Source organism: Anas acuta, chromosome 8 (assembly GCF_963932015.1).
Source record: "Anas acuta chromosome 8, bAnaAcu1.1, whole genome shotgun sequence".
NCBI classification, from domain to species: domain Eukaryota; kingdom Metazoa; phylum Chordata; class Aves; order Anseriformes; family Anatidae; genus Anas; species Anas acuta.
The window spans coordinates 20,082,323-20,102,412 of NC_088986.1; the positions used below are offsets into that span (position 1 = coordinate 20,082,323).

The following is a 20,090-nucleotide window of genomic DNA, read 5'->3' on the forward strand; positions in this document are numbered from 1 at the left end:
TCTGAAAGCAAACCCAAAGCAAAGCATTTGGTGACGATCACCAGAAGGCTGTGGGGATGCCTACAGCCGCTTCTCTGAAGGCAGGAGAGATGTGGGCTCTGGTCCCATGTCACAGGTCCTGCTACACCAGGGCTTGCCTTCTTGCTTTCTTCAAGGCACGCATCATGGTGCTGCTGCACCTCTGACCGCTGCCTGCTGGCTATTGCCGGCCTCCAAAAAGGAGAAAGAGGACTCGTGAACAAGGAAGGAGCTGGACTTGCCTTTCCAATTATCTGCGGGTTTCTTTGCAACCTTCCGTGGTTAAACAGAATTACTCTAAACAAACAAGGATCCAGCACGCGGGTCGAACGCTGGCATTCGCAGCCCACCTGCGCTCACTGAAGAGCACCGACATATTGATATTAATTTAAATTTCCCCTTGACCATCATTTTCGATTCCCTCCAGCTATGAACTCCTTTCTAGCACTGAAGCATGTTCCTCCTACTCTTCTATTGAATGCTTTGAAATTAATTAAAGAGGCTGGCTTGCAGTGCGGGATTTCCAATTCCCTTTCTCAAAGAAAAGCCTTCCTCGCCCAGCACCTCTCCCAGGGACACAAACACCAGAGGCAAAACCAAAAACTATTCTGGACCAGCGTCCACCACCTGCAGTTAACTTTTGCAGTGAGAGCAGCCCAGCACTGGACTGAGTTTCCCAGAGGGACTTACGAATCTCTGTCCTGGCTCGGTCACGCGTTTGAGCATCTCCAAGCCCTGGATGGCTTCTCAAGGCAGCAGACGAGACCCTTTGCGCAGTCAGCACGTTGCCTCTTCTGCAGGCAGAGTGACTGGGAGGGGGCCCTGTCCTTCCACACGGGGCGCTTTTCTTTAGGGTAACACACGGCAAAGCAAGGGCTTGGGAAAGCAACGACTAAGTTGGAAGAAATTGAACCAAACGCTGCTAAAAGATTACAGTAAGTAATTATATGCAGCTTAATATACATCAACAGCAGAGAGTTACCTGAAGGAAGGAAAATTAAGGGGATTAAAATAAAGAGCGTATCACTTGTGACAAAAAGACAAAGACAAAAAATGCCATCAACTCGTGTTTATGAGCTGCTGTGTTTCTAATTAGGGCCAGACACCAAATTTGCATTTTATCTTGATTGAAGCGGAATGAAAACCTAAAAAATAAAGAAGGCTGATGTTAAACTGTTTTCCCTGCTTAATTCAAGGAGTAACCTTGCAGCATTCAAAATAGCTGTTTTCCCTTCTGTTTTTGAGCATCTCGGCTTCAGCAGAGCCATTTCAATTTAAAGCACAGAGGCCGCTCAACGTGGGGGGCAGAGAAGGCAGGCAGGCGCTTGACAAAAAGTGGCTGCCCGTGGCACAGAGCGGGGGTACAAGGGGAAGCGCCCACAGGCTCTCATCAAAACACCAGACACAACAACAGCAGCTCACAGAATAAATCAATAGGCACCAATAAATGAGAGAGGCTGGGGGAAAGCTGAGATCGAAGCGAGGGAAAGCAGAGGGGGCAAGGGCTGCTGGCAGGGCTCGGGGTGCAGTCACCCACCAGCAGCCTCTGGAAACGGGCGCTGGGCAGGGAGCATCGGCTGCCCCGACTCTGACAGAGCCAATTTCGATCCCTTCTGCCACAGTGACTCTGGTGACTCACGTGGCTGAGACCTGCAAATAGTACCCTAGAGCAGGACAAACACCATCTTGTGATTTTTCTCATTCCCCTGGCATGCCAGTGACCGTGGGCGAAGCCCAGCGCGCACGGGGCGCTGCCCACACAGCTCCTGCAGCTCAGCGCCCTGAGCTTCCTCCCCCCAGCCACGACTCTGCTGAATGATCGTGTCCTACACCCACCTGCTGAGAGCCACGGGCGTCAGCTCAAGGAACCCAGGAACACACAAACTGACGCAGGACAGGATCTGTCCCCAGCTTTGCTACAAGGCTTCATTCCTTCTCCTTTGTTTCATACTAAGAGCATTTTTTTTTTTTTTTTTTTTTTTTTTGCCTTGTGACCCAAGGAGGTCACAAGACCCCACAACCCTTCTGGGAAGAGCAGTATCGGGCGTTTAACATGAAGGACATACAACACCTTTCAGCAGCTACAGCTGCTTGATGGGTGGCCTGAGTGGAGCAGGACTTCACTCTGCCCATGCAGAGAGCGCTATGCCTGTGCAGCAACCCCAGCCTCAGGGACACAAGGGAGATGAGCACGGCTGTGAGTGAATCCCAGGAGTGCTGTCTGTGAATGGAAACACTTCCTCCAGGTACTGCTGCACGCATCGCACCTTTGCCAGACACAACCAGAACAGACACTCCACCCACCAACTCCGCCTCCCAACCTAACAAGTCCTGGCAGCTCCCCAGGACTGTTACTCCTGAAGTCTGTCTGCACCTTCTTACGCCCCCCGTATTCTGCCAACAAAGCAACAACAACTCTTAGCTTCACGCTTTATTCCCCCTCTGTATGTACAATTTAAGTGTATGCATGACCATTAAAAATAAGGCTACTTATATCATGGCTCTGAAACACATTACAAACCAACTCCATCCCCTCTCTTATTACAACGTTCACAATGCTCAGCTCCCACGGATGGTTTGCAGAGGGGCAAACGTAATCGGACCACACGGGACAGTAGTGGTGCAGGGCTTTGGTAACTGGATCAAGAGACTTTCTACTCTAGCTGGGATAGTCAAACACAGCCAGATCAGTGGTGGTGAGGTCGTTACTGCGCGATGTCTCGGTGAGGTCAGTCCGGGTGCCAGGTTCAGGTCACTTCAGCACAGTTGTTGGCAGGCAGCAGGAAGGGCCAGGCTCACGTGGGTGAATGGATGACTTGCTCCTCTCCTTCGGAGCAGCCCCTTTGGGTTGAAGCACGGGCACAAAGAAGAGCAAGGAAGCTGCCCTTCTCTTCTTGACAACCAGAGGACTTCAGTCTCCAGCAGCGTCAACCTGGGTGACAATTTCTCAACATTTAATGTATCTAAAATAAAAATCAAAAAGTCAAAGGAACAACTCAACCATATCTCAAAATGAATTGCTTGCGTGTCCAGGTACGGCTTGGAGACTTTTTCCCCCCCAGTAGGGATGAACAGTCCAGGTAACGGTAACTGGAGATGTGCAACTGACAGCAGCCCTGTGTGGTCCTGTAAGTTCCCTTCCCAAGAAAATCTGTTCCCATATGCAACAAGAGAGAATCTTCCAGCTTCAGCTTGTGGCTCAATAAATTTTATTATTCCTTTTTGTTTTTATTTAAAAGAATTTGTTTTCCTATCATAAAAATTAGACAACCATACCACCACCAGCAGCAGCAAAGTCTGTGGAGTTAATGTTGATGGCAGACAGTTCACCGGTGTTCCCAGTGTCTCAAAATGTCCTCAAAAGTCCATAAATGGAAAAAAAAAAAACAAAAAAACAACAAACGCAATGGTTTTGGGGAAGAACATCAAGGTGGTTTCGGTTTCTTGTCCCACTGAGGATCCCAGATGAACACTGTAGCATATCAGCAGGACCAAGTACCTCAAGCCTTGAGAGAAAACCCTTCATACCAGCTCCAGTACCTGATTAATAGGGAAGACAAGACATTTAGAATATGAATTTACGACATTCATTACCTCCTACATCAGCATATAGATCACTAGGACATGTCTGACCCTTCCTGTCTCCCCTTTTCCCCTTTACTCACCAGCACGCAGTAATACCACGCGATGAGACAAGCACTGTGAGGGGTGGCACCTGCTGAGTGATTTGTACAGCCAGTAATACCCCAGGCTGGTTTTAGCAGGGAGAGCTACAGGCTTTAGCCCACGAGTACAGGATGGCACGGCTGAAGGGGGTTTGTGCCCATGGTGTAACTGCAAATTCAGCCCTTTCCCAGGCACTGCCAGACCATCACACCATCCCCCCCTGCCTGCTGATAAATTCAAATGGAAATATCACAATTCAAATAACCTTGGCTGTTTACACATTCCTCCCTCCACCTTCTCTCATTAAGAAGCAAAGAGCATGAGCAAAACCTCTCCTGTTACTGCTTAATTCACTTAAAGATATCAACAGCATCTGTATGCTTTGCCCATTTTATTAAGAAGGAAGTGACCGAAGTAACAAGCAACCAGTTCCAAAGCCTGATAAATTAGTCACCTACAAACAAAAGGCTACAGCATCACACACTGCAATAACAGGAGTAACCACACCACTTGTGGCCTAAAAAAAGGAAGAAAAAAATAAATTTTGTCACACACAGAGAACACTTGGGTCTCCCCTCATTTCTGCCTTTTCAGTGATTTTTTGCTGGATTTTTTTTTCTGATTTTTTTTTTTTCCAGCATCGTACAGATTATCGGCTCTGGTCTGGTTTCACAGAACTGCCAGCACGACAGGGGCACAAGGGAGAATCGGGAGGAGTCTCTCAGCTTCACGAGGGTGGCAACCCAGCATGCAGCTTTGCAGACAGCAAGTAAATTCCTTTATCAGCAGCTACAGAGTGTCAGAGCTCTGGGCCACATGCATGCAGCACTAACCACCAAGCCCCAAGAGCACGGTGAGGTGAATGCTGCTGAGCTCAGTGAAGGATGATAGTGGACCCGAGGCTCTCCAGAGCAGCCAGCACCTGGGCTTGGCACTAATTTTGCCTGGCTACCCATTTGATACGCACATGAAGGGGGACAAAGCCTTTTTCATATTACTCGATGCTTCATGGATAGAAATGCATCAAACAGATATTCTGGAGAGACTTTTATCCGAGTGCTGAAAACCTGGCAAAACATTCGCTTCTCTTCTGTGCACGGGGAAGGCTGTTGCTTTCATAAAACCCTACACTGGCAGCTGCTGTCTGTTAAAGTCAGTCCGTGCGCTTGGAGTAAGCGAGGCGAGGGAGCATCCCTGCTCATTTCAAGCACTGCTCTAGCTGGCTGCACATCAGGAGCTCAGCTTTCAGCTCTACTGCACCCCACATCGGCAGCAGCCAGAGAACGGGGTCTGGCTAATGCCAGCGAGCTAACGCAGAGCCTCCTCTGCTGTCACAAAAATCAACACGAGCGCGTGGAGATGTTTGTGCCAGACAGCACTAATTTAAAACCTCCCCATTCAAAGCAACGCCACGCAGCTGCTTTTGAACCAATGCGAAAACCCAGCGGCTGCTGTGGCAACTGAGACATGGCACCTATTATCAGTCAAGAAAAATACTGCATACATAAAACCCAGCGCCGGGCCCAGGTTTAATCTAAGCAGCACATCACTGCCGAGCACCGAGCTCTCCCCGATGCAGGCTGGTTTCCCTGCGCACCACCCAGAGCGGCGGAGGCACGGTGGGTGCTGGGCAGCTGCCAGCAGCTTTTCTCCACCTCGTCTCTACCTCTGTTTCATTGCTCTTGTGCTGTCTGCTCGTTCCTCCGTGTGCCAGAGGCAAATACATCATTTAAATTGCAAACTTCCACAGCTGGGATGACCTCCTCTAATGGTTTCTCCTGGCTGTACCATGTCTGTGACCTTGCTCTTTGCTAACAACGGATTCAAGTGCTTAAAGAGAAGATGCATGAAATAACTTACCTTAATTGTACCCTGACTGTTAGCAGCAATCAGCACGTTGGACTCCTGAAAAAAAAAGAAGAGGCACTGTCACAATTCACCATTGACAGTTTTTTTTCCCTTTTTTTTTTTTTTGAAGCAGTAGTGAAGTAGTTTGCTTTTTCCTTTAGATATTAGGGGTATATCTGATTGCAAGAGAACTTAACTCTTCCCATTTCCAGGGTGCTCTGGAAGCTAAAAGTCTTTATAAAAAGTTATGTTGCCTTAAAGAATTAGAAAGCAATAATCCTTACTGCTTGTACAGAGCTTTAAATCTCAAAAGCAATTTACAAACATGAATTAATCCTTACAGCCTCCCTGTGAAGTGGGCAAATAATAACAATCATTTTCATCTTTTGGCAGCATATGGACAAAGGTCTCTGGTGCCCTTCCTAACTGAACTGACTCATCAACGTGACAAAACCTCTCCAGCTCTGAGGCCACCCAACCTCCTGCCCAGCTGAGAGGTTTCAGACCAGTAAAACAAAGAGCAGCAGCTTTGTCTTACCCACCATTAGAAAGCAATAGCAAATACACAAAATTTGGAGGAGAAGAAAGGGCTTCAGCCCTGCTATTACTCAGAAAGACAGCATCGATTTACCTCCTGCGAATTGATGGAATTTCCTTTGGAGATATCCTGGTTGTCTGCAAATTAATGCTCTGCCACCCCAGCTGGGCAACCCCAGGCTAACAGCAGGTGCCAGCCACGGACAGAAGAGCCTCTGCCCTTCAGACTGAACTCCTGACGTGACCAGCGAGTGCAAACACACCCTCCCGAACCAAAACCTTTTGGGGAAGGGAAGCCCCAAAGGAACCAGGTGCCAAAAACCCTAACAGAAGCGAGCGCTGGGGCAATGGCACCAGTGGTCACAGGCGATGCTGCCAAACCGCCCAGCACAAGCTGCTTTGTCTGAGGGTAGCTGGTATTTTTTTTCCTCAGGCACATCTTTCAATTTCTCATGCTGCTGCTATCCATCCTCATACAAACTCGCCGTAATTATCCCGTCACTTAACACCTGCATTTTTAAAGGAAGCCGGTGACTGGAACAGCCCCGCTGGCATTTGGGGCTGGAGGTGGAGAGGCAGCCCCGTGGGCAGCAGGCACAGCGTGGTCAGGGCACAAGGGGATGGATGGACTTGCACGCTGCCTCGCCACGAGGTTCAGGAGCCTGCACAGCCACCAGCTCTCAAGCAGAGGGAGAGAAATCCTTTCTGACATGAAAACCCACTGATCAGGTAAGAGCAGCCTTCTGATAGCCTGCTGGGCTAATTGTTATAAATAGATTTGTTCACCCCCAGTACTACCCATTAGGGGATTAGTTACGACTCCTGGTATTATCTCAGCAATGATCCTCCAAAGTCAAAGCTCCCAAGAAGAAAATACATCCTCAAAGGAAGCATATACTCCAATTTCCATTAATTTGGTGGCTAGCAAAGTCTAATCCCGTGAACTCCCCAGCTTCTGGTTAACAGTTACAATCAGAAAACACCAGGGGGAACGCAGATCTAAGTGTGCTTTGGGAACCAGAACAGGTACCAGATTGCTCTGGGATGCCTGATAGGATTTTGGAAGAGAGGAACGGGTACCAATCTGTTGAGAGGTGCCAGAGACTTGAACTCCTGGGTACAGACAATCCAGGGTCTGAACAATTCCTGTTTTCACTGCAAGTGATTGGTAATTCATCCTGTGGCTGCAGTCTGCTGGGGTACCACTGTAAATGAACTCTGGCTCAATGAACAGTTTTACCTTGCTAAATAAAATAAAAATGCCAGAGAGTAATATACTTTCACTCTCTTGGTCTTCAGAGGCACAGTTTTTTTTCAGCAGGGTCTGAGCTAATCACTGCTCTGCTGCTTTCATCCACAACCAGGAGACACAAACAGGAGCAGACAGCAGCAAAATTAGCACCAAATCTGTCATCGAACGAACAGCGTCTCGTGTGTTAAGGCGCTCTAACATTGCCTCTCTGGGAACACAGCTAAGTAACTTTTTGAATCCTCTAGAGGAACAACTCTCTTCCTTCTGTGTTGCCTGTAAAACAGCCAACACATTCAATGCGTTAAAACCTAAGCAAGTCACGAAGACGCTTAGATAGTAGGAAGAGACCTGCAGGTTTATAACTTGTAACAGCCATGTACTGAACCGACCTTTTTGGACAGGGCACACATGAATGGAGTTACCGCAAAAGACAACCACCACGGCCACCTAGCTGGTGGGATACCTATTTCCCCTGTGGCACCACTACAAGCATCTACAGATCTCAGGCTATCACTGTCAGCTTCGCTTGCACGTCCTGCTTTATCGCTACCACTTTGTGACTCTGTAGGGCAGGAAGGTCAGAAGGTTGGCCTTCTCCATCCCTCCTTGCTTGCCGCAGGGGCCAAAAGCTCCCCAAGCAGAGGCAGGAGAATGCAGAAGATCCACCACAACTGAATAGTCCTGGCTCTGGAGAAATGGGTTTGCGAAATGACTCTAAGCACGCACCTGCATGGGGTCCTGCTGCAGGAGGTCAGCAGCTGTAGCCCTTCGAGGCAGCGGGTGCCAGCTGCCTTTGCTAAAGCAAGATTGAAGGGGCAAACACAAAAGGAACAAGTACAATCAAAACTGAGAGAAGGGTTTACTGCCTGGCAAACAACAGCATTTTGTTCCATATGGTTGCTAATCTCAAGTATTATTTCACCCCTGTGGAAAGCCATAGTCCATGCTACCTGATGAGATGTGGCAACCTCTCCTATGCCCATCAGTGCAGATAAGGAGTGACGGGTGGAGATGTGACGCAGCGTGCTCGGGTTCCCTGCACTGAGATAGCGTGGCATTTCAATAAGCCAGGGACAGACATAGCATTGACAGGAGACTGTTTAAGAGCTTTGGTCCTGTTAAATCAACAGAAAAAAGCAAGGCTCTGGGAAAGTCAGCAGAACGCACTGCTGCTCGCCTCTTGGAGACACAGAGGAATTTAAGAGGATTAACTGCCAAACGTAGGTGCCCCTCAAGACTCTCATCAGGGAGATATCATTATCAGATATTAAGGGAAGTCTGAAGAACAGTTCCTTGACACTGGGAAGGATGAGCCCACCACAAATCTTTTACTTCCTGGAGACTGGATGTATATCCACATGAATGTAGGCATTATGCAAAATGAAGTTGTAAATCAGACTTGGGAACAAAGACAGACCAGATGTAAGCACCTCTGTCCTCAGCCTGACATCCCCATCACCTGGAACTAGCACTGGAAGAACGTGATTCATCCACCCACAGCAACTTCAGAGCATTTACCCTTGGGATTCAAAGGGACTTTCACTGATTGCGCCAAAAGAAGAAATTGCCACAGCACACTCTTGAGGGGAAAGAAAAACAAAATCAAATTTGGGACCTTCCTGAGTAGATGAGATACCTGCTACATTCATCATTCAAAGGAATTATTCACCTGGTGACAGCTGGGTTTTGAAGCACTCTGATTTGCTCCCCTCCTAGATGAGCCCTGTATGCGGATGGCCCTGGGGAAGCAATTTGTACAGGGAAGGGAGGGTGGGGAAGGAGGGCCTGGCTGACTGCTGGCATTCATGCAACAGTAGTCAGCACTAGGAGAATCAGAAATGATCTGAAAGTTTCATGAAACTTGAAGAAAACTTAGCCAAAAAAATTGAAGCCCTGAAAACTGTCAGAGCTGCTTCAGTGTAATAAGGAATAAGACTCTGGGCAAGAAAACACTGGGTGGGGGGACCTAGCTAAAAATGTCACCCAGACAGACAGTGGTTACAACTGCAATGAAGACACATGTCTACTTGGAAAGCACGCTGATATTCAGGCAGACAACTCCACAGAGCAACTACAAGGGTCATCTCTGGCCATCTCCCCTCATTACCGAAGAGGTGAGCAAGGGATCACTCCGTACATCCCTTGAGGATGCTCTTTGCCCACCCCAAGCATTGCAGAGAGCAATGAGGTCTCCCCTCAGCCTCCTCTTCCCCAGCCCAAACACCCCCCGTTCCCTCAGCCGCCCCTCACAGGACTTTTGCTCCAGGCCCTTCACCAGCTTCGTAGCCCTTCTCTGGACACGCTCCAGGGCCTCGATGTGCTTCTCGTAGTGAGGGGCCCAAAGCTGAACACAGCACTCGAGGTGCAGCCTCACCAGAGCTGAATACAAGGGAATGATCACCTCCCTGGCCCTGCTGGCTGCACTATTCCTGATACAAGCCGGGATACTGGTGGCCTTCCTGGCCACACTGCTGCCTCACGTTCTTCAAATGGGGCAGCTTTGTGAAAGCTGTTCTTACCAGGAACAGAGTCGGGGCTCTTAAAGGAGTGGGAAATGCACTGGGTAGCTTACAGCTCTGACCACGTATGCAAATACATAAAAGATGCAGAAGCACTCTTCAGTGCCGTTAGCCAGACAAAGCTACACTTCAAACAGACTTATCCAGCTGCTTCCCACCAGGACCACACTGAGGAAGAAGGAAAGCTTGGTTAAAGGAAAAATGATACAATCTGCACTTATTTCCTACATTTGTACTCACCCCCCTGCCTTCTACAAACAGCAGCAACAATGCAACGGGATGAAGAAGTTGTTGGTTAGGAGGATTAAGGATTAAGATAGTGGAGAAAGATGTTCCTCCAAGTTATATGCGCACACATTCATGCAATAGACTGAAAATCTTATTTGGGACTTTCGCGGTATCATAAATAATTACAGGCCGAGAAGTTTGTGCCTCTCCCATTCCCACATTTCTGCACAAATAAAGCGCATTCCCCCCAGCCTTCCAGCCCCATAGCCGTTGAGGTAAGCATAAATTTTCTGGATTTTCAGCAAGAGTTGTTCTATAGATTCACAGCTAGGATTCTTAAAGATCTTATTTTAAATTAGCAACTTCTCACCTTCCCGCCCCAGCAGACGTTTTTGCTAACAAATGCCTGGTTTGTCAGCAATTCCCTTTCAAGCAGACAGACTCACTGCCGACAAACCCCGAACATGCATTCAAAGGAGCTAGAGCCCTAATTAAGTAAAGCTGTTGGAACAATGGGAAAATATAGTGGGTGAGAAAGCTTGGCCATTGTTTTACGTTATTTATAGATGGAATAAGAGCGCACAGTTGAACTAAATCTAGTGCTGTTTGCACAAAAAGCCATTTCTTCAGCAGTAAAGCTGCTCGGTCTGTACTGAGGATGGCTATTAGTCAGCACTGGCTTTTAGGACTAAAGCCGCTGACCATCTTCAAAACATTTCACTGTACGCTTCCACATCGACATCGTGCGCGAAGCCTTTTCATATATCAAGATGTGTGAAAGTAGCTCCCCAACAGAACACCAATGCTTGACTGCTCTCCACCTTGTAATTAGCAGATTATAATGGCTCTTCACTCTAAATCCCTCAAGATCCCGTTATTTTCTTGTTGCATGACTCAAGTCAGCTTTCATTTTTGAAAGAAAATTACAAATTCTAACCTGTGAAACAAGACGAACTTCCAACATACAAGTTTTTTTTTTTTTTTTTTTTGTTTGTTTTAAAGAGTTAAACTAGTAAATGACAATTCCTCCCATCAGGGTAATACATTGCACACAGAATTATCTTTTTTTCATTGTTGTGATACAATCTTTAATCAATGAATGGGTGCACGGTACAATTGTTTAAGAGCAATGCACAACCCATTATTTCCCTGTGTTCCAGAATTTACTTTATGTGCCATCACAACTGCCTAACGTTAATCCCTTCTGAATAAATTTAACAGAATACTATCTCCACTAGGAACATCAGGCCCAAGCAGAATTACTTCTTTAAGCTGAGAAGTTCTTTAAAGAAGTTCTTTATTTATTGTCTTACACGCAAACTATGCCATACCAAGACTTTTCAGTAGCAGCACCATCCAACTCTTCAGGTTTTAAATCTGGAACAGAACGCACATGCCTAAATGGTGAATTTTTTAATCCTTGGAAACTGTATTTTTATCTTGTTCTGAAGGTAATTCCTTTATACACGGAGATAAAGCCTCCTTAGGCTTATCTGAGGAAAAAAATGCGATGACTAAATAAATCTAAAAAAGGTCTCATCTGTGCTTCTTTCTAACTCCAGCTGTAGATACCGAGGTTTTTCCCCCTCTCCAAGTTTATAAATGCTACACAAATCACACCTGCATAGCATAATAAGGACATTTTCTTAACACATTAACCTACAGATTTACAGATGACAACACTCCTTTGGCTTGCTTTCTTTGGAAAGAGTTGCCCACAACCATACACGCACGCATGAAGCTTCTTCTCACGTAGGAATTCATGGGTACTCTATAAAGGGAAAAAGTATTCAACCAAATTAGTTTTCCGCATCCTGCCTCATGCAGAGCTTGAAGCTTCTTCACGAGATGAATCTAGCCTCACTACGAAGTGAGGCAGAAATTCAGCATCTCATTGAATCCCTGCCCTCATTTTTGTGCAATTCCATACTTTAACCTCTTTTCCATGGACACTTTTATGAATTTTTTTTGACACTTCCACATCTGGCATTTTCCAACTGCAACTCCCAAAACATGAACATATCCTTCTTTCCTACCCTAAGAAAGCATCCACGAAGAAGCAGTCTGCTCATTTTGGGATTTTACACTTAATGTATTTTCCTACTTCTATTCAGACCAAACTCAGCACAAGAAGATACCATGCAACTGGAAGCTTATTTGCTACTATATACACCCAGGTTTCTGTATTCACAGCACGCGGGTGCTCAGAGGAAAGCAGTCCAAGGCTTGCTCCAATGACACACTCAAATAAGTAGTAAGCTATCTCTCAGCCAAGTGAGAAATCACTTTTTCATAGCATGACCCTTCTTTTCAGTGTGCAGCTCTCAAGAAAACAAGCTCAACAAGGCAACTAAAGACCAGGCTAGAAGAAAAGAGGCACACACGTGGACGGAGCTGCATGCAACTGGGCACCGATTTGCTCCCTTCTGAATTCAAGATGCAAATGTGGCCAATGAAACTGCTTGGATGAGGGCAAAGAAATCTGTGCAAAGGGGAGAGCCAGCCAGCAAAGCCCACCCTAGGAACTGCTGGCACGTTACAGGCAACCACCTCTGTAATTTAGTCGTTTTGGAACTAAACTGCTTTTGATGAGCGCTTTATTTATTTAGAATTCAAGATGAGAATAACTTGTCAGACGCTTATTACTCTGTACCTAGTGCATGCTGAACTACACAGCTTAAACAGCTGTTGCACATCCATCGTCAGACCAGGTAGAGAGACATGTTAAAACCAAATTATGTTGCTATTAACATACACACCCACCAACCCCTCTCCCTCCCCAACGGGCAAGTTTTCTCCTCCTTTACGTGTGCAAATACTGAGCCCCACTGCCCATCTATCTGTGATGAGATCTCTAAAGCTGCTCGTTTCTATCACCAGATATTGTGGGATTTCAGCCACTCCCCACAAACAATCAGCTCAAGGCCTTGAACAAAGCGCCAGCAGTATATAAATATAGCTTGCAATAAGCCTACAAAAAACATATACATAAACATGCAACACATTAGCATCAACTCTGCAAAACCACAGGAAATAGTTAGGCATTAGTTTTGTGAAAACAGCTTTTAGCATCTATTCTATTAGTACCAAAGCCCCCAAACATTCATTTGGCAATTCTACATAATGCGATGCAGCGCGGCGCTCGACAACTGCATGGTCCAAGAAGTGCATTCTTACGCCCATACATTTTCCTCCTTCCCTCCCTCCCTCCTTCCTCTTCTGTTTGTTGCACTCAGTCATTACCTCATGCTGGAGGTGATGAATTTAATCTCTTCCCAACCAAGGTCATGCCGCCCTGCCCATCAGTGCTGCATGTGGCAAAAGGAAGCCCTGGGGTGCGGGTATTACTATTGTTATCACTGCTGCGTATGCCTCCCTCCTAAACGCTCATTTTTTAATCAGAGAAAATGTGTGATCCGAGAAATCACCACCAACTCTGCATACGAGTACTCAGAAGTGTGACCTAAATCTGGTGCTTTAGATTTTCATTTCGTGCAGACCAACTGCAAACCATCAGGGATCAAAGGCTGTAAACAGAAGTCACTAGAACGTGAAAAGCCTCTTCAGATCTAGCTCCCCCGAATTACACAAGCAGTTTACTCGACAAACACAGCCTACTGCGAGTGCTGCACAGCCCAGTCCCCGAGCACAGCAAGGACCACTGCTCCCAACTGCTGCCCTGGGCTGCCGAGGGGGAAGGAACAGAGAGATGCTGCTGGGAAACCCCTGAGAGATGCCAGAAACATCCCTGGCTATGCTCCCCAGCTCCTTGCTCCTCTGGAACTTGGAGCACCCTCCTTGCTCCACTGCGAAGAGCAGACTCCAATTTGTTTGAACCCTTCTTCATGTTTAGGTAGTTCTCCTATGCATCTCTTTCACTCTCAAGATACGTTCTCCTGTCCCTCTTACCTTCTCTTTACTTCTTCCTTCTCATTTTCAGCAAGTCAGTGCTTCCTCTCCCAGCTACACTACATCCAACACTTTTCAGCTGCTCAGTTCCCTCTTTCAAACCTTCACACAGAAAGGGACAATTCCCTGGTTTGTATATAAAAAAAAGAAATCTTCCATCTTTCCCAGACCATCTGTCCATATCTTTGGGGACTTTGTATTTTTGGGACAAGTCCCTTACATGGGTTCTCTCACCACAACCCTGCTTTCGGTGCTCTGTTCTCCAGTTTCAGGTGCCCGACCTACAGCACCATGCCATGTCTTTGCATCTCCGCTCTCCCTGCCCTTGTGAATCCAAGCCTTGTAAATCCCGCTTCCCTTTATTTCCAACCCTTTTGCCTCCAGCACACTATCACTAACACCAGCGTGCGCATTTTGCTTGGGTTCAGAAAGGGAATGGACGAGGGCTGACCCTCCGCTCCAGCCCCAGCATCCAGCCACCTGACCAACCGCACCTGCTGCCGCACGCCTCCTCTCCTCCGCTCTGTACTTCCAGGCCCCTGAACTCCTTAGTGCACGAGGATGACATACCTCTTCCTCTGGTGCTGCCTTGGCTGTCAGCTACAGCTTATTCACCTCAAACATCTGCCTGGTTAGAGAAGAGAAGAACATAAGGAGGCAGAAGCCTTGAGGTTAGAGGCTGAAGCTCCCCGTGCCTTTGTGGGGAAGATATAACCATTGCCAGGCCAGGAGCCGTCAGCAGGAGGTGATCCACGTCAGCAGCCTGGCACACGCGTTCCCGCAGACATCCTTCCTTTGGTGCTTTTTTCCTGGAACACCAAGCTAATTTCAGACGTCATCTGCTACGTCGAACTGGAGCATGCACTTCTGAACGCTGACAAATGGTTTTTAAGTCAGTCCAAGAGGAATGGTTCAATGACACCTCCCGTGCCCTCCGAAGCTCAGTGCACTGCTGATCCTGCCAATGGCTTCCCCAGGCCATGCACTGGCAGTGAGGTCCTGAATTAAAACAGTCTCCACATGGAGACACCACGGAATAACTCATTAGGCGGCCAAGCTCCTGCTTCCCTTTCTCTCCCAATGCCATTTACGTCCTCTAAGTTTCCAGTACCAGTTTAATCCTCTAAACAGGGGGAGTGCTGTAGGCTTAAAATTGACCTAACCCACCTTGATGCTAATATTTTAAATTATTAAGTCTTAGTTCTCTAATGCCAATAAATCATTTATATGTGCACATTTAATTAACAATCCAATCAGTAAAAACAACTTAGCATTCACACAGCATACTTTACCAGAGGAACCAAAGACACATTACAACATTAATTAAGAGTAACAAATGTCCCGGTGAGGCAGCTGAAGCATTATCCTACTTTGACATGTGGGGAAACCGAGGCAGCACCCCCAGTGGATTTGCTCAAGGTTAATCCAGATGTTCACAACGAGGCACTGAAGACAAGAAGCAGCAAGTAATCCCCCTGAGATTTCACTCTTCTAATAAGCATTCCTTTTCTGAGCTGTGCTATTTACTTATTTACTGATGAGAAACCTGTTCCAGCTGCACTCCTCTCCCAGACGGACCAGGGGCACAAACCCCACCAGGCACACTGAACCCCCCCCAGCCCACAGCAGCCTGCCAGGTGAGGCTGAAGGCACCAGGCCCAAGGTGCTACCTAGCCAAGGGGTTTGGACAACATGCAGTGGCCCTTCAGTATCAGAAAATACCAGGAGCCCCACCATCCTTGCTCCTCTACAAAGCTTTGGCTTCACCTGTGCTTCAGGCTCCACAGAGCCCCTCCTGCTGTTGCCCCTTCCCTTCTCACACCCACGCCAGCTGTTTGAGGACACGCTCCGTGTCCTGAGCCTAAACAGTTCTGGATCCAGCACTTTTGTTTGATTCCTCTGGTTGGTACAGAAAAAGCAGTGGTTCTTGGGACCGATGCTATAGCTGACAGCCAAATTGATTTGCCCACAGTGCTGTCAGTGATGGCTTTTTTTTTTTTTGATAGCGCCTGGCAGCCACCTGGAATTCAGCACAGCAGCCCATCCCAGGCAAGTCCAGCCTTGAGCTTGCTGAAGCTCATTAATTCTGCTCTGTATGCAGTTACTTGCTGTTGTAATGCTTTAGGTTTCCCAATTATCACGTGATGAGGCATTTCAGACCCAGATGATGCCTACTGTCAGTCCCTTTAATTCAACAGCATGCCTGTAAGCAAGAACGGCTGCATTTTTGGAAGTTTTCACTGAAATGCAGAGGAGCTCATCTCCTCAACCTCTTTGGCAACTGGATCTCTGAAATCAAGAGACCTGAGTACCAATGCCTTCTGATGGCAGGATGCAGAGCCATCCTTCTCTGAGCACAGTGATGCACAAAGCCTTGCTTAGCCACGTGGGACTAAACCCATCACATGGCACCGTCCCCTCAAAGCAAAAGTGGAAGAACAATTAATGCATTATTGGCACAGGTGGTAGAAATCAACACGGGAGAAGGGGTTAATCCTAAAAGATGTCAGGAATGGCAGAGAGCCAAGCTGAGTCAGGCTGGCTGGGTCAGCAAGAGGGGAATGTTTTGGCAAAAAAAAAACTCACAAAATGGCTGATGGACTAAGGAAATGAATTTATTTAAAACTGATAACGGATTCATACTCTGCTACTGTTCATTTTATATGGCTTGGCTGTCAAGCCTTCAGGGGCAATAAACTGTCACTTGCTGTCTGCTTGGACAATACCTAGCAAATTGGATCTTATACCGATTGCAGCTCCTCTGCGTTGCCCTAATGAAAGTCACCTCCACCTGCCACACATGCAAAAAAGCTCACGTTCAGACAAGCCGAACCCAGACAGCTCATTTGTAAGCTTTAACTGTAATAATGTTCCCTGAACATCCCCATCCGTTCTGACGTGAAATCCCGCCGCCAAGCCAAAACAGAGCCCTGACAGCACAGCAGCGAGGGAGCCGTGGTGGATGCTGCGCGGTGCCTGCAGCGGGCTGCTGGCTGGAGACCACGATCCGTCACCTCTGACTGCTGCTAGGCGAAAGGGTCAGGGCAACGGTGGTTCAGACTGCACAGGTTAACGTCTCCCTCTGCAAGCAAGCCAACTTTGAAGGCTCGGGACATATGTTAAAATCCTGACCGGTTTGTTAATGGGTCTTGGAATGACGCTGCACAGGGACTTGAGCGCTCTGATACCTGCAGAACACACATTAACTATTCTGGATGTTTTGCTCATGCCAGCTGGAAAAGAAACACGATGGTTTCGCTGCATCTGCAAGGCTTCTAATTGTGTTTCTGGATGGGCCAGAAGTTTGGCAGCCATGGAAATGAAAGCCTTCATTTCTCTTTAAGCCAGGGCTGGTATTTCTAACAGCAACTGGAACAAAACCAAGGGTCTAAGTGCCAAGGCTGAGGATGCTGTTTGTAGGGGGAAAATGACAGCACACCTGAGATGTTATACCTCCACCCAAGGCTGCATACAGGGAAGGTGGGGGTTTAGGTGCCTGCGTGGCAAGCAGAACTACAGCAAGGGCAGGGGAAGTGAGGCTCAGCAGGAGAATGGAAATATCTGACCCCTGTCAGGCTGCTTCTACCCTAAGGGCTGCAGCTGCGTGGTGGTAAGAACAGAAGAGGAAAGGATACCTGCCTGCAAGACAGCCTAGCCTGTGGCTGTATAAACCACCCCAGGAAATGTAAAAATAAATATACACAAAAATATATATACACACCCACTTTCTTTTTTTTAGAGCAGGAGAAAATACACAAGCTGCAACTCTGAACACAAGTGTTTTCACAGAACAGTTTTCATCACACTGGAAGGAGAAGTGTCAGGGGAAAAAAAGTTAGAGAAGATATCAGGGGGAAGGCACAAGGACAAAGATCCATGAAGCAGCCTAGAACATGGCATGGCTTGTGTATCACGAGTGAAACCACTAGCACCTGGTGAGAAAAGGGACAAATTGTTTCTTGCAGAGAAAGTGTTAGTATTAGTATGTATCTAAGCTCCATGAAGTTATCCCTGTATCAGTGTTATTTATACCATACACCTGTTTTGGAAAGAGGAATTGATTTAATTAATAAAAGTTTAATTAAGGTAAAACAATAGTTTCCATTCATCTTGAAACAATTCACAACCTGCTGCTCTCCTTTAACTTTCAATCCAGCTAATGGTATAAACAGGCTCAACTGCAGCACTACATACCTGAAACCTCCTGCAATGCAGACAAAGCAGCGCTTTACCTAGAAACAGGAAGCCTTCTCTCCCAAAAATAGCATTTCAAAGTGCTCCAAACGCAGCAAGCAAATATTTTCACTGGCCAGGGCATCATATGAACACAAAGGAAAATCACACGGTAGATAATCTGTTGATAAACTAGAGGTTGCCGCTGAAAACCAGCTACAGCCTCTAGTCATTTTCTTCCTCTGCTTTCTATTCTGGTGCAACAGGGTAAGCACGGATAAGGATGGGGCAGCGGCGCTGGGCATCCTCCCCCAGGCAGCAGAGAAAACCCCCAGCTCACCCACAGATGAGAACGAGGTTGGAGCCAGGCTGGCTCGAGGTCAGCATGGTCTCCATAAATCCTTATCGTCACGAGCATATGCACAAGGGAGCTGAACTGGACCTCGAGCTGGGTCGTGCTTGCAAGGCTGTCAGGCAGGGTGCTGCCTTTCACTTGTAACCTGAAAGAAAGCGTGGCATTGCTGAAGGAAGCTGTGCTGCAGCCCGCCTGACATTTTTGCGAGTCAGCTCTCAAAGGAAGGCCACGCTGCAAAATATCAGCGTTGATTACCAAATGGTACTGCTGGTGTTGAAAGACATACAGTAAATTGAATTTTAATAAAGGTATGACTGTACATAAAAGGTGAAGAACTTCATTAAACATAACCATGCGGCGTACAGATGATACATATGAGGCTGTTTCTCTAATATCCTACTTCTGATGCTTTCTCTACTGCATTTACCTGGGGGAGAAGGGAGCAGGAAGAGACAATGGCTATGCCTTAGCTACTGAGATTGATGAGAGCACAGCTTTATAGCTTTAGTGCAGTAAGTGCCAAGCATGACATCTTCCCTACTTAGTTCTGCAGAATGAACTATTCAAAAGGTAATAATGAACTTCACATCATCTGAAGGACTCAATTGTGCTCTGCTGCCTGCTTCCCTGATCCCATCCATCTAAAACAGCCCAGGATCCAGAAGGACAAGTGAAACCAGCAACAGAAATGCACCTGAGAAATCAGAAATCACTGGGTCATTCAACTGTTGAAAAGCGTTTTAGATTTAAAAACTATGAGAATGCAAAAATAATTGCAATCCTTGGTGGGTTGTTAAGTCAGAAGAAAGATGTAGGATGTCTTTAGGTAAGTTCACTGATTGTGAGAGGAGGAAAAAAAACAGCCACCCTAACTTGACGCACAACCCTTACAGCTAGAGAGAAATTTCCCTATTCTTTCACCACACCTCCCTACAACTCACTCGCCTTTTGGAGGGACACCAGGAGATGGCCTCCGCATTCTAATTGCATTTGCTACTCTACCCATCGCGTGGACTTCAGTGGGCAAAATCAGTGGGGCTCATGTATCAGGTATTCTCCACAATACTGGATGAGAAGTCAACTGAAGCTCTAGATGGGTGTTTTTGTCTACAGCCTTTAAATAATTCAGGGAGAAGAGCTGTCAAGCTGAATCTGCAAAGCCCCCTTGACTTTGTAGTTACGCTATTAGCCCGACTGCCTATTGTTTACAAAGACAAAAGGGAAAACATTACAGGTTTATATGTCCGCAGAGGAGGGGAGTCAAGGACTAGAATAACAAGGGCTATCCATACAGAAGCCAAAAAATGGATGGGGAAGCAGAAGATTCAATAAGCGAAGTACAGTTGTACCAGCAAAACTGCAGAAGAAAGTTTCTGGTTCAGTCGTGCTATAAATAAACAACGCCAGTGGTTGCATGCATGTCATTCTTTAAAAAGGAAAACCCCAAATGCAAATGGTAACTTCAATTAATTAGCAATTAAAAGCACTATTTTTCAGATACACAGCTGCAACCACCTCTTCCAGATCTGTCTCACTTCTGCAAAACAGTGACAGGAACCAGGCAACAGGCCAGCGCTCATCCAAA

General features: G+C 46.9%; 1 protein-coding gene across 3 annotated transcripts in view; it reads right to left on the minus strand.

The window, feature by feature from the left end:
* Positions 1–2,434: 2,434 nt before the first annotated feature.
* The window catches only part of COP1 (COP1 E3 ubiquitin ligase), a 126,653-nt gene continuing 108,997 nt past the window's right edge, over positions 2,435–20,090 (minus strand). For all 3 annotated transcript variants that reach the window (XM_068689963.1, XM_068689962.1, XM_068689961.1), the window contains 2 exons: positions 5,545–5,589; positions 2,435–3,558 (listed from right to left, as the gene is read on the minus strand). In XM_068689963.1, the coding sequence (XP_068546064.1) occupies positions 3,541–3,558; positions 5,545–5,589 (63 nt within the window). In that variant the 3' untranslated portion in view covers positions 2,435–3,540. The remainder of the gene's footprint in view (positions 3,559–5,544; positions 5,590–20,090) is intronic.